The sequence below is a fragment of the Myotis davidii genome, unplaced genomic scaffold, assembly GCF_000327345.1.
Source record: "Myotis davidii unplaced genomic scaffold, ASM32734v1 scaffold705, whole genome shotgun sequence".
Classification (NCBI taxonomy): Eukaryota; Metazoa; Chordata; class Mammalia; order Chiroptera; family Vespertilionidae; genus Myotis; species Myotis davidii.
The window spans coordinates 2344239-2358250 of NW_006296405.1; the positions used below are offsets into that span (position 1 = coordinate 2344239).

General features: G+C 45.0%; 1 protein-coding gene across 1 annotated transcript in view; it reads right to left on the reverse strand.

Annotated features, from left to right (window-relative positions):
- SND1 (staphylococcal nuclease and tudor domain containing 1) overlaps nt 1-700 on the reverse strand; it is a 451387-nt gene extending 450687 nt beyond the window's left edge. The window contains exon 1 of the mRNA XM_006771404.2: nt 375-700. Coding sequence (XP_006771467.1) covers nt 375-452 — 78 coding nt within the window. The 5' untranslated portion in view covers nt 453-700. The remainder of the gene's footprint in view (nt 1-374) is intronic.
- Between the last annotated feature and the right edge of the window lie 13312 nt (nt 701-14012).

Consider the following 14012-nt stretch of genomic DNA (forward strand, 5'->3'; position numbering starts at 1 on the left):
AGCATGTGTCAATGGACAGAAGGACGGAGGGGCGGGAGTGGGGGGAGAGGACGTAAGACAGATAGCAACCAATTATCTCCGTTAATCAATCAATATTCGGTCTGTCCCAGGTAAACAGCCAGGAGATCTGAGTGCCGCGACCACGGAAATCACTGTGACCCCTGATGCCAGGGTGTCCAGGAGGCACAGAGAAAGGGGAATCCGTGTCGGGGTCCTTCTAGAGAGGGGATTCTGAGAATGGATGAAAAATGAAGACGGGGGGCAGAGAAAAGGGGACCTGGGAGACTCTGCTGCCTGGCAGGAGGGGAAGAGGAGCCAGCGCCAGACTCTCGCCTGGAGACAGACAGTGTTGGCATCTGGGGCCGGGTTCTCACCATCTTGACAATGCCCCGCTGCACGGTGGGGACCAGGGGTCCCCCGGAGGAGCCGCCGCTCTGCGCGGAGGAAGCCATGTGTAGATATGGAAAGACAGCAAGAGAGCCGGCTCGGAGGTGTCAATGTGGATGTCGGCGCTGGTGAGAGGCCGCTGAGCGAGGAGCGAGCTGGCGGCGAGTTGCAGACGAGGAACGGGACCGACGCGCCGGACGCTCGCAGGAGCAGCAGCAGCAGCAGCAGCGGGACTGGGATCGAAAAAGGAGACGCGATCTCCGCCGCCGCCACACGTTCTACTCGCCGCGCAAGCGTGCCAGAGCGCCCCCGCCCTCCGGCCAATGAGCACCCAGAGCCTGCTCGACCTCCAGCCAATAGGCACCCAGCTCGCGAAGCCCCGCCCCTTTGTCCCAAAAGTGGAGACGAACTCCAGGAAGCGCTGAAAGAGCTGATTTGCGGTGACGGGCTAAATCTGGGGCGGGACTTCCGGGGCAGCCTAGAAGGTAGTGTCGGGAGGTGTAGTGAGACGGAAAGGACACGTCAGCATCTGGCCGCGGGGCGCGGGCGTCCTTGGGAGCCCCAGGGGTAGGGCCAGCTTCGCCCACCGGCCTGGCCCCGCCCATTGCGCCCCGCCCTGCGGACCGGGGAGCCCACGTGGACGCCGGCGTTCCTGGAGGGCATCTCGGGATGGAGGCGTGCGGACCGGGAACCGGAGGCCAAGTCCTGGAGGGCTCTCAGCACTGGCTGCACACCGACTTCCGACATTTTAGCTCAACTAAAAGTATGGGGAGAACTTGGAAAAGTCTGAGCATCGTGAAACCTGCTCCCCGCCTTGGCCCTACCGCGGGACGCGGTCGCGCTTCCTTCCTGTAGTCGGGGTGTGTGTCGCTCGCACTTGGGTCCCCGGTGTCTAGCACTTGTAAAGCGCCCGGTTCATGTTTGCGGATGGAAAGAATCTTGTCGGGGGTGACGTGTCTTTACGCTTAGAAGAGCGACCCTCGCCCTTCGCGCCCTTGCCACCTGCGCCAAGGAAGTCAGGAAGAGCCTCGCTGCGAGCTGCCTGAGCCAAGGGCGGGCAGTCCCCTGCCCGGTGTGCGGAGCCCTGCAAGCCTCCCACTACCCACCCCCTCCCCAGCCCTAGTCTCTTTTGAATAAAGCAGTGATTCTCAACCTTCCTAATGCCGCGACCCTTTAATACAGTTCCTCATGTTGTGGTGACCCCCAACCATAAAATTATTTTCGTTGCTACTTCATAACTATAATGTTGCTACTGTTATGAATCGTAATGTAACTATATGATATGTAGGATGTATTTTCATTGTTACAAATTGAACATAATTAGAACATAGTGATCAAACACAAAAACAATATGTAATTATATATGTGTTTTCCGATGGTCTTAGGCGACCCCTGTGAAAGGGTCGTTCGACCCCCAAAGGGGCCGCGACCCATAGGTTGAGAACAGCTGGAATAAAAAGATTGCGGGAGGGATGGGAGGGGGGGGCAGAGCATACAAATATTTAAATTATCGTTTAGAGACAACTAATATTCGTCGAGTGCCCACTAAGTGGAGCCAAGGACCTTAGGAATTATGGCATTTAATCTTAATCTGTAAAACCTGGTTCTGCACCAAAGACACCACTTAATCCTGTAGTTCTTTTGAGAAGAGGTTGCTAATTCCCCCACTCTTCACACATCCCGGTTCAAATGTTGGGGTCAGCATCTCCATAGCACAGCTCAAAGTATGGTAGCTGGTTCCCATCAGAGCAAACAAGTGAGAGAGCAAGAGTGGACAAGCAAGACAGAGGCTTTTATAATCTAACCTCAGAAGTAACATCCCATCACTTCGCTATATTCTATTCATTAGAAGAGTCCGGACCACACTCAAGGAGGGGGATGACACAGGGATAAATACCAGGGACAGGATCATTGGTGATCATTTTAGAGGTTGCCTACAGCACACACTGTTCTTTAACTTTAAGTAGAATTCAAAGTCCCTGAACCTCTCTATCCTCTTTGTATCTGTTCCCTTTACTGAGAATTTCTTCTGTTAACCCAGTCAAGTTCTCCAACTCCATTGGGTCTGGTTGTTAGTTTCACTAAGTCTTTTTTTTTTTTTTTTAAGAGCAGTTTTAGGTTCACAGCAATATTGAGAGGAAGATACAGAGATTTCCCCTATACTTCCTGCCCATACACTTGCATAGCATTTCCCATTATCAGCATCCCCCACCAGAGTGGTACATTTGAACTCACATTGACACATCATAATCACCCAAAGTCCACAGTTTACATTAGGGTCCGCTTTTGGTGTTGCACATTTTCTGGGTTTGTACACAAGTATTCTGACATGTATCCATCATTACGGTATCATACAGAGTATTTTCACTGCCCTAAAAAATCACTGGTCCTGTTTAAAACCTATTTTCCTCTTAAGTCCAACTCCACTGTCTCCCACACTCTCAGTGATTAAAGCCTCCAACTTCAGAGAGATAATAAAAGAATTCCTTCCATTTCCCACCACCAAATCTAAAAACTTATCTTTCTTCTCATTCCTCTCTTTCTCTCCCTTGTTACAAAGAAAAAACTTATCCTGTTTACCTAAACTCTGTGTTCTGGATCCACCCCCTCCATCTACTGAAGGACTCTTTACACCCTCCCCCCGCCCCCCCCTCGCCTCCCCAGAGAGGAAGTGAGAGGGAGAGAGGGAGAAATATCAATGATGAGAGAGAATCATTGACCTGCTGCCTTCTGCACTCCACACTGGGGATCAAGCTCGTAACCCAGGTGTGTGCCCTGACCATAATTTCCTGGTTCATAGATTGAAGTTCAACCACTGAACCACACAGCCTGGGCTACTCAGGACTCTCTTAAGAGATAATTCCCTCTTCTGTTTTTATAGCCTCTCAGTTTATCCTAGATTCTTCTCGTTAGCATTTAAACCTCAAATTTCTTGCATAGCAAAAATAAATCTTTACTCTGCATTCTTCAGATAGCTCTCCTCCCTTCACAAACCCTCTTGGTGAAATTCTTTGTTTTTTTTTGCGCCCACATCCTTAATCTTGCATTCAATCCTCCGCCACTGCACTCTATTCTTATCAATTTACTGAACCTGTTCTCTCCAACGTCACTAATGACCACCTTGTGACTCCATTCAATGGACATTTTTCACACTTCACTTTGCTGCACTTTCCATAGCATTTAACACTATTTGCTCTTTGAAGAGTCTTTTTCCTTCCCACACGCCATGTATTCCCTCCCATATCTCTAGCAGCTCCTCATCTCCATTGTGAATGACTCTTGTGTTGCCTGCCCCTTAATATTGATGTTCCTCTGGGCTCTTCTCAAAGCATCTTCTTTTCTAATTTGAAACGTTCTTTCAAGACATCCATTCTCATGGCTGCATGCTAAGGATTCACAAATATATAGAGCCTGTTCAAATCTCTTTCTTGAGTTCTAAACATGTATATCCAGTGACACTCTAGATATCTACCTATGGCTGTCACCTTGGCAATTCAAGTTGAACGTGTCTCACAAGGAACTTAATATCCTTCCTCCCCAATCTGCTCTTCTCTAGTATGTGTCTGAGCCCAAATAATGACACCCAAAGCTATCCAGCTGCAAGCCAGAAATCTGGAGATTATCAGTAACTCTACCCTTACCCCTCATTCCTCATTTCTTAATAAACCTCTGAAATCTGTGAGATAGACAGCAGCACAGTCAAGTACACAGGCCCTGCAACCAGACTGCCTGGCTTCACATATAATCACTGCATAACCATGAGCAGGTCATGTAGCACCTCTAGCCCCTGGATTTCTCATCTGTAAAATAAAGATAATAATAGGACCTACCTCCAAGGGTGGTATTAAGGATTAAATGAATCAGTATATGCTAAACACAGAACAATGCCTGGATCTATGTATTAAATTTGTTATGATTATTAAATATCTCCTGTTGCTTAAACCTAGCATATTTTCACCCGGACTGTTGCAGTAGGCCTATAAGGGAGCTCCCTACCACCAGTGCTCCTTACCTACACCCCATCCATTCCTACTTCAACCAAAGTGATATTTCTAAAATGCAGATCTGAATGTGCTTCTCTACTCTCCATATCTCTCCTGTGATTTCTCAACCAGCTCTTTTCTCACAGCTCTACCTCTCATAGTCTGCACAGGCCAAGTGAATGTGGTCTTTCAAGGCGTTGTGTATTGGTTTTGATAGGGGCAGAAGTAAATTATTGGGAACCAGCTATAATTGTAAGAAATATTAACCGTGTCTGTTAACCCTGACGGTTTTGTTCTGATTAAAGAAAGCACATGGGACCTGGGAGCTCACCTGGAAATGCAGCCCATGCTCTCCATTTGGAGCTGCCTAGTTGCAGAAACCAGAATCGCTAGCCCTTTGAAGATCCCCGCTCCTTTCGCATACCCACAGGCCTTTGCAAGCCTCCAGACCAGTAAACTGCCCATTTGGCATACCCTTTGCCTACTTTCCCATGTAATCCTTGCCCTTCTACCCAATATAAACAGCTGGCTTATGGTGGGGGCAGAGCAGATTTTTGTGGATGCCCTGCTGCTCTCCCGTACTGCCGGCACTATTGGAATAAATACTCAGATATGATTTAACCATGTCTCTGCTTAATTGGCTCAAGTAGTGATGGGCAGTACCAACCCACTGATTGTCCAGTTATAATTTCATATTATTTTTTTTTAATTTTTTCATTTCAGAGAGGAAGGGAGAAGGAGAGAGAGAAACATCAATGCTGAGAGAAAATCATTGATCGGCTGCCTCCTGCACATCCCCCACTGGGGATCGAGCCTGCAACCCAGGCATGTGCCCTTGGATTGGAATAGAACCCGGGACCCTTCAGTCCTCAGGCCAACGCTCTACCCACTGAGCCAATCCAGGTAGGGCAGTTTCATATTATTTCAAATATGAAGTTGTTTATGATAATGACAAAAACGAGTTGTTTTTAGAAGTAAAGTTGTTTTGATGTAAGAATGAAGTACAGTAAGTCATGCCAGGATGTCAGCAATGCGTGGTGATAAACCACTCAGAGGCCCCTTGGAAAAGATCGGCCTGCCTACCAACGCTGCTGCTTTGTTTCCGAGAGATGTGCTCTAGCAACAGCGGATTGTCACTTTTGCTCTGGCAGCTGAAAATCAGCTCCGAGCTGGATGCTCTCTCTCTCATTGTATAAAAGACTACACCCCTTACATTTTTACTTTATCCCTTCACCTCCCCTTGCATGGAAAAACAGTATGATTGATCTGTCATTCATTTGGGGTAGGTTATTTCATTATATGGCTTATTGAAAAAAAAAACATATATGCTACTAGCTTATAAAATTATTACAATTCCCAGAGTAAACATGAGCTAAATAAATTGCTGGTAAAGACAAAAATCAGTCTCTGAGTATAACTTTTGCTGCCTCCCCATCCCCACTCACTTCATGTGACTACTACTTCCTCATCCTTCAACTCCTCACTGAGAAATCAGAATGCCTCCCTGAGAAGGCATTGAGGAGATTGCCTTCCCTCAGGACAGGAGAAGTTATCTTTCCTCCTATTTTTGGTCTATCAGAACACTTATCAGACTGTAATGTAATTGTCTCTGCCCACTAAAATGTTATCAGATTGTCTGATTTATTGACAGTTGAATTCTCAGCACGATGCCTGCCACAGATAGCTGCTCAGTAAATATTTGTGAATAAATGCATGAGAGAAAAATATTATATTCATTTTACTTATAAGGAGTTAGAGACTCGCATAGAATGTTTGTTGAAGGTCATAGAGCTAGTAAGTGGTAGAGTAAGGATTTGACACCAGTTCAAGTGACTAAAGTTCATGATCACTGTGCTTTTACAGGAGGAAAGAGATTATGATCATCCTTGGAAGTAGATTCTGTTCACCTCTGTGCCTGGGCAGCATCAGACCAGAGGGGGTGAACCGAGTGTTGAGCAGGTGTAGAGGTGAGAAAGCCTCACCTTCTCTCAAGAAAGCTGATACAGGAACATTTGCTAGTTTGGAAGCATGGTGGGATGGCATTTTTGGCTTTCTCTCAATGGAAACCCCATCTACTTACTATAAGATGTCTCTAGATGGCCCTGTCCCAGCACAAGGGGTCAGGCATTTTAAATTAAGGGTGCTCTGAACATATTTTTATTTATTTTTTAATATATTTTATTGATTTTTTACAGAGAGGAAGGGAGAGGGATAGAGAGTTAGAAACATCAATGAGAGAGAAACATCGATCAGCTGCCTCCTGCACGCCCCCTACTGGGGAAGTGCCTGCAACCAAGGTACATGCCCTTGACCGGAATCAAACCCTGGACTCTTCAGTCCCCAGGCTGATGTTCTATCCAGTGAGCTAAACCAGCCAGGGCATGAACATATTATTTTTTTTTAAGGAACTATGTGAATTTTATGTATACTGGCAAGCTTTTCAAAATGTATTTGATTTGGTAATATTTACCAATGATTTATTTACAAGCTCTTTACTCAAATAAATGAAGCTGCTTAAGAGAGAGAGATACTTTAAAATCTTTAAAGGTGACCATCCTGTGTGATGGAGAACACAAGCACACGCAACTGAGAAATGGACAAGATTCATTTAAACAAACACCCTATTTCCTGTACTCCTTTGAGAGTAAGTGTAGGAAATATACCCCTGGCAGTAATAATGGTCAAAGTATACTGAGCACAAAACATATACACTAAACAGACTGAGCCAAATGCTTTTACTTGCACTAATAACTTAATCCTTAGAACAATTCTTTACAGGGAGAAGAGAGCCTATGATCCTCATAGTAGATGTAACGTCCTCTACAGAAGAGGACGTTAATGCTAAGAAAAGGTAAGCAACCAACTGTAGGTCAACAGCTAATCAGGGGTGGAGTCAAGATTTGAACCCAGAACTTTCTGACCATAGTCTAAACTGCTTCTAAGGTGGCCAAACTTGCCCCTCCCACCCCATCCTAGACCTGCATTAGAAGAATCCAGAGGTTTGGCAAAGAAAGAATTCTCAACTCTCCAGTAAGTTTCCTTTACAGAAACAGGAGAAAACAACACTACAGTGACTTCTGTCTCTATTCTCACAGGCCTGTCTCTGACTTCAACCCATCCTCCATACCGTTAACCTGGCGTTCTTTCTGAAATGCAAACCTCAATCACATAGACTCCCTCCTTAATATTGCAGTGGCTTCCCTTCTGTGTTAGGATAAAGTTTCAGTTCCTTAGCATAGAACATGAGGCCCTCTACATCCGGCTCTGACGTACTTTCCTTCCCTCTCCTCCTTTCTTGTACTCCCCAAAATGCATATGTTGAAAACCACACCCCTATATTTGGAGAGCATCTGGCTCTGACATACTTTCCTTCCCTCTCCTCTTGTACTCCCCAAAATTCATATGTTGAAAACCACACCCCTATATTTGGAGACAGGGCCGTTATGGAGGGAATTAAGGTTAAATGAGGTCATAAATGTGGGGCCATAATCTGATAGGACTGGTGTTCTTATAAGAAGAGGAGGAGGAACCAAATATCTACCTACCTCTCTACACTTCACCTCTCCCCCCCTCCCCTTTGCAGGTGCACAGAGGAAAGGCTATGTGAGGAAACAGCGAAAAGGTGGTGTCTGCAAGCCTTTAGAGACCTCACTGAAAACCAACCCTGGCACCTCGATCTTGGACTTGTAGCCTCCATAAGTTTCTGTTTTCTAGACCACCTCATCTGTGGTCTCTTGCTATGGCAGCCCAAGCTGGCTGACACAGAGTTTCACTGAATGTTTATAGGAGAGAAGGCTCGCAAAGCTGTCTTGATCCGCCCTGTCCGAAAGCACTTTCTTCAGTGATGGAAATGTTCTATATATGCTCCGTCGAACACAGTAGCCACCAGACACGTGGTTTAGTACAACCGGGGAACTGAATGTTTAAATTAATAGTTCAATTTTAATCAATTTAAATTAAGTTGAAATAACCACAAGAGGCTAGTGACTAATGTATCACACAGCACTGGTCTAGGTGATTAAACTTGAATCTTGCTATCATATCTGATACCATAATTTTCTATGTAGATTTTTAAATTATTTCTATATGCTTTATGTAGTCCAAACTTGATTAAAAGGCACTATAGCTAGCATAAGGCATTATTTTTTTTAAATCTTAAGAAACAACAAAAAATTGTATAACATTAGAAGTGGAACTCAAATTCTCTTTTAAAAAACCAATTTATCCTGTGCCTGTGACTTAGACATTATTTCTCAATTCTGTTCTTCACAGCAGAACAAAATTCATATTAACCTTAAGAAAGATAATGAGCTCTTCCCAATTTGCTATATTTATATAGTAAGTCAATGTAAAGGATTTATTCATACAACAATATGATTTGAGTAGTGGTTAAAAAACTTTTAGTTAATGGAAAAGCTTTGTACCCTATGCTGTTGTCATGTAATAGCAAGACCAACCTTCATTTCATTCTCCTAAATGCCATTAATCAATGGCTCTGGCTTCTTAGTAGCCTTAGATAATTATATATTGATTTGCTCCTGCTACAGCTATTGGCTTTAACCACTGTCAAGTTTTGTCTCCGTGGACCCTGCCTGTCATACTCAAGTCTCTAAAAAAATGCCATAAGGAAATCTCCAGCCAGAGGTACCACCTTTATTACAAGGTAGCATGTTGTTTTGAATCTCTATCGCCTCTTTGCAAACAGATGATCAAGCTACGTAGGAACCTGGGGCTTCCTTTTTCTCTATCCCCAGAATCCCGAAGTCAGTAGCTAGCAAACTCAATTAGGAATGTATCAGCAAGTGATAGCAATCTAGATTAACCGTGGGATGAGCATATTTTTCTTTCACAGACCAAGAGATTGGAGGTATTTGTTTAAAGGCTCAACCACTGCAGGGCAGACATCTCTGCAATTTTCTTGGTTTTTCCCTTGTAGTTGCAAAATAGTTGCTTCAGTTCTAGACATCTTTTTTTAAAAAATATATATTTTATTGATTTTTTACAGAGAGGAAGGGAGAGAGACAGAGAGTCAGAAACATAGATAGGAGAGAAACATCAATCAGCTGCCTCCTGCACACCTTCCACTGGGGATGTGCCCGCAATCAAGGCACATGCCCCTGACCGGAATCAAACCTGGGACCTCCCAGTCCGCAGGCCGACCTCTATCCACTAAGCCAAACCGGTTAGGGCAGTTCTAGACATCTTAAGGAGAAGAAGGAAGAAGAAGAGGCAAAAGACCAGTACAGGAAATTTCTGCCCATTCTTATCAGAAAAACAAAAACCTTCTTAGAAGCCCTGAGCACTGGGCCTCTTCTTTGCTTCTGATCTCATTCTGCCCTTCTTAGAACTTTGGCCTATTTCAAAGTCTCATTCCTTCTCTAAATGAAGAATCCTGTGCCCTCATTCTCTCCAGACTAAAACAAACAAACAAACAAAAAAGCAGTGAGCCTGTTTTATCTCTGCTGCCTCTGGTCTAGGGCCCCCATTACAATCTCTTCTCCTAAAGGCCCTGCCTCCATGGAATGGAGTTAACACAGGCTTCCTCCATGTCTCCACCTTCTCCTACCTATGGAAAGGACCCTGTCCACTGGAGGACTGAATCTGGACTTATATTGCCCCGTGCTACTCATTGTGGTCCCAGCAGCTCTAGCCACACTAGAAAATTCACCTAAATACACCCAGAGCTCCCTGTCCCTGAGTTTTTGCTCTTCCAATTCCCTCTACTTAGAATGATCTTGAATTCAGTGCAGATACAGCTTTTCCCGTACCATCTTGTGATATACCTGTGATCAGAAGTGATACCCCTGTATCCCCAGTCCCCTTGGCTTATACCTTTCCAATGGTATGCAATACCCTGTCCCTGTATCATAGTTATTTCTATAACAGTTGGCAACTGTTTTAGAACAGGGGTCCTCCAACTGCGGCCCGCGGGCCACATACGGCCCGCCGAAAACATTTATCCGGCCCGCCGGGTGTTTTTGCCACCGCTGCCTGTCCTGCTTAGCAGCTGACTCGCCCCGGGCCCGCAGTGCGCATGTGTGAAATGTCAGGGACAGTGAGCTGGCCCCCTGTTTAAAAAGTTTGAGGACCTCTGAGTTGAACTGTCTGTGAGGTTATTGGTAACAAGTTCCTATGAGTCTCATTAATTTTTGTGCTCCCCATATGCCTGCTATTGCCTTGTACAAACTAAGCACTGAAAGACTATATATTTGGAATTAAATTGTAAGTATCAGCCTGTTCGAATGAGTGAGATGACTGATTTACCTCTCTTTCTTCCCCTATACCAGTGGTTCTCAACCTTCTGGCCCTTTAAACACAGTTCCTCATGTTGTGACCCAACCATAAAATTATTTTTGTTGCTACTTCATAACTGTAATGTTGCTACTGTTATGAACCGTAATGTAAATATCTGATATGCAGGATGGTCTTAGGCGACCCCTGTGAAAGGGTCGTTCGACCGCCAAAGGGGTCATGACCCACAGGTTGAGAACCGCTGCCTATACCCATCACATATCATTTGAGTTTTCTGAAAATTGAAACTGAGAATGTTGTTGGTGTCTAGGGCAGAAGTTGGGAATTATCGTGGGAATCATTATCATTAGATAGATCCAGACATGGAATAGTTCATTTTATTTAACTCCTACCAACAACTCTCTGTGTCTTCACCTCTTCTTGAATCCTGGAAACCACACATATTTAACATTAGCTTGCCCCCTGTATTAGATAGGGTAGGTCAGCTGCAGGAATAACAATTACTTAGTGTCTTAAATAATACAGAGTATTTCTCTCTCACATAACAACCTGGGATGTGACTCTTCTCAAGTAATCATCCAAAGACCTAGGTTGGTGGCTGCTCTCCCATCCATTACAGAAATTCTAATAGAACAGCCTTCCTTTAAAATCAAGAGCTAAGGAAGGAGGATCATGTGATGATGCAGAAACATTTTGAGGAAGAGAAGAAAGACATTGAAATGGTCACATTGGACCTTCTCAATCTTCTACACTTCGTAGGAGGATTCAGGAGACAGAAGACAGGGTGAGTCTCTAAGGAAGCAGTAACCCCACCATTGAAGATAGGGACTTTCCGAGGTAGACAGGGCCCTGGGACAGCTGGGAGTTAAGGTCAAACTAAGGCTGGGATTCTGCAATGTGTTGTCATGGTCCAGCCAGGACAGCCAGTGTCAATTGTCAGAGCCGAGGGGCCGAAGCAATAAAGAGGAAACAAAGCAAGAAGCCAGGATGTGGGTGAGCGGTGATGATGGGGAATGCACAGGCAAGGTGAGGGGTGGGGAGCTGCACTGTGTGGGGATGGAGGCGCCAGCGTTAAATGACCAGAGCCCAGAAAGACAGGTCATTTGCTGGAAGTAAAAGGGCAGGGGTGGAGTTAAGTTAAGAGGCCAGGGTTTTGGTGGCAGTTTGAAGGGGCACCCGGTTCTCTCACAGTGGACTTCAGGATGATCCATACATTTTTTTCCTCGATCTCCTCCAGCTTAATTCATCCAAAGAAGAGCTCTTTCTTTCTTTCTTCCTTTCTTTTAATGTTTTTTATTGATTTCAGAGAGTAAGGGAGAGGGAGAGATAGAAACATCAATAATGAGAGAGAATTATGTTTGGCTGCCTCCTGTATGGCCACCTACTGGGGATCGAGCCTCCGACCAGGGCTTGTACCCTGACCAGGAATAGAACCCTGGCCTCCTAGTTCAGAGGTCCATGCTCAACCACTGAGCCACACTGGCTGGGCAAGAAGAGCTATTTCAAGTGGAAGAAAACCTTATTTCTGCTACATCATATTAACACCACAGAGACATTTTAATGTCAGAAAATATTTCTTTTTCCTCTTCACCCCAAGCTTTGTTTCATGTATTTGTGAGTGGCATAAATTCCAATAAGAAATGATCTTATGAAAAGGTAAGTCTAAAATTACACCTCAACCTGTTGTTCAGTGGAGAGCAGTTAGCATAGTTTGCTCTCTTAAGAGTGCTTCAGAGAATAGGATGCTGCTTTATGCTGCAATTGAAACAGGCTAAACAGCCATCGAGTTATGTGATATTTACATCTTTTTTTTTTTTTTTAAAGAAAAGCTCTTTCCCAACACAGGGCCTTTGAGCTGTTTCCCTCTGCCTTCAGCTCTGTCCCTACAACGAGGAGCAAAGATGGCCACAAAAATATCTCTCAACACACGTGTTCTTTTTGCAAAGTAACCTCAAAATTCCTCCATTAAGAGGTGGAATCTATGGGTGCTCTGCCTCTTAGGAGCACGTCAGCGCCTTTCCCTGCCCCCTCTGCCTCCCTCCAGGCACATTACCTTTACCTTCACTCCTACGCTCCTAGGGCCCTTCTGCCTTCATAACTTGTAGCTGGCTCACTTCTACTACCTCTGTAACTTTTGAAATAACTTTCTCTTATAACTTGAAAAAAGGAGAAGAGGTGGAATCTATGTTCCCACCCTTTGAACCTAGGTGGGCCTCTATAAGAGAATCCCGAAGTATAATCCCATATTTTGGGATCATAGCCATTTACATGCTAATCTAGTCCTAAGTGAGGTAGGAGAGCGAGGGAGGATCTAATGTTGGAATATTCTCCTCGTCTCAAGGTTTAGAAGTTCTTAATTGTAAAACAAGTGATAAAATAAAAAAAAATCCTAAGGCCTTAGAAGAGTAAGAGTCTTTTTCTTCAATCAGTCTAATCCAAGTAAATCATTTGGGACCCAGCCTCTACAGAAGAGGTGACCCACGCACGCACGCTGTTCTCCCTCCTGGGGTGTCCCCTCCTTTCTCATTATGAAAACCAAACAAACACGCACAAACGTGCCCACTCCCATCCTGTGTTTGTGACGAGGACAGGGTTCTGGTTTAAATGCACCAACAGCCTGCGTTTGACCCTAATCTGAGTTCACAGGACACTTCTCTTCACCACCCTACCCGTCGGAAGGGGAACTGGTGCCTCCGAGCACTCCGCGCACTCGCAGCTGCCTTGTCTGTCCCAAGTCTGCGTCCCCTTTGCTCCCGTTAACCTGGCGCTGGCTCCCCTGCCAATTACTCTGCTCAGGCTCCAAGGGGAGAGGCAATGAAGGGACATTTAAATATTAGGGCCGCGCAGAGCACTGAGCAGACTGCAGGGGGAGCCCGCGCGCAGGCTCCGCGGGGCCGCCTTGCTCTCTCAAGCTCCAGGTGGCTGAGGTCAAGTAACTTTAACCAGCTTTCTTTCCAAACATCGTTGGGTTGAAACAATTAAATTGTACTTTAAATTACAAGACATGTGAAGAAAATTAAGAAAAAGAATTCAAAGTTCCAGGAGACTGGAGAGAAACCGGTATAGTGAGTGGAGACAGGGCTGCAGTGAATGGTCAACGCTGGAGTGTGGGAGAGGAGAATCGGAGTAAATACATAGAGAAATCCCCTAAGCTTTAGTGTTGTGCTGCCTTCCAGAAACAAAAGAGAGATGTAGAGCAGTCCAGAGTAGGCTAAAATCATTGATTTCAGGCAGTGGAGTCTTGAGAGAGGAAGAGTGGTTTTTTTAAAAAAAAATACTTTTCTATTTTTATTGATTTCAGAGAGGAAGGGAGAGGGAAAGATAGAAACATCAATGATGAGAGAGAATCATTGATCAGTTGCCTCCTGCATGCCGTCTACTGGGGATCGA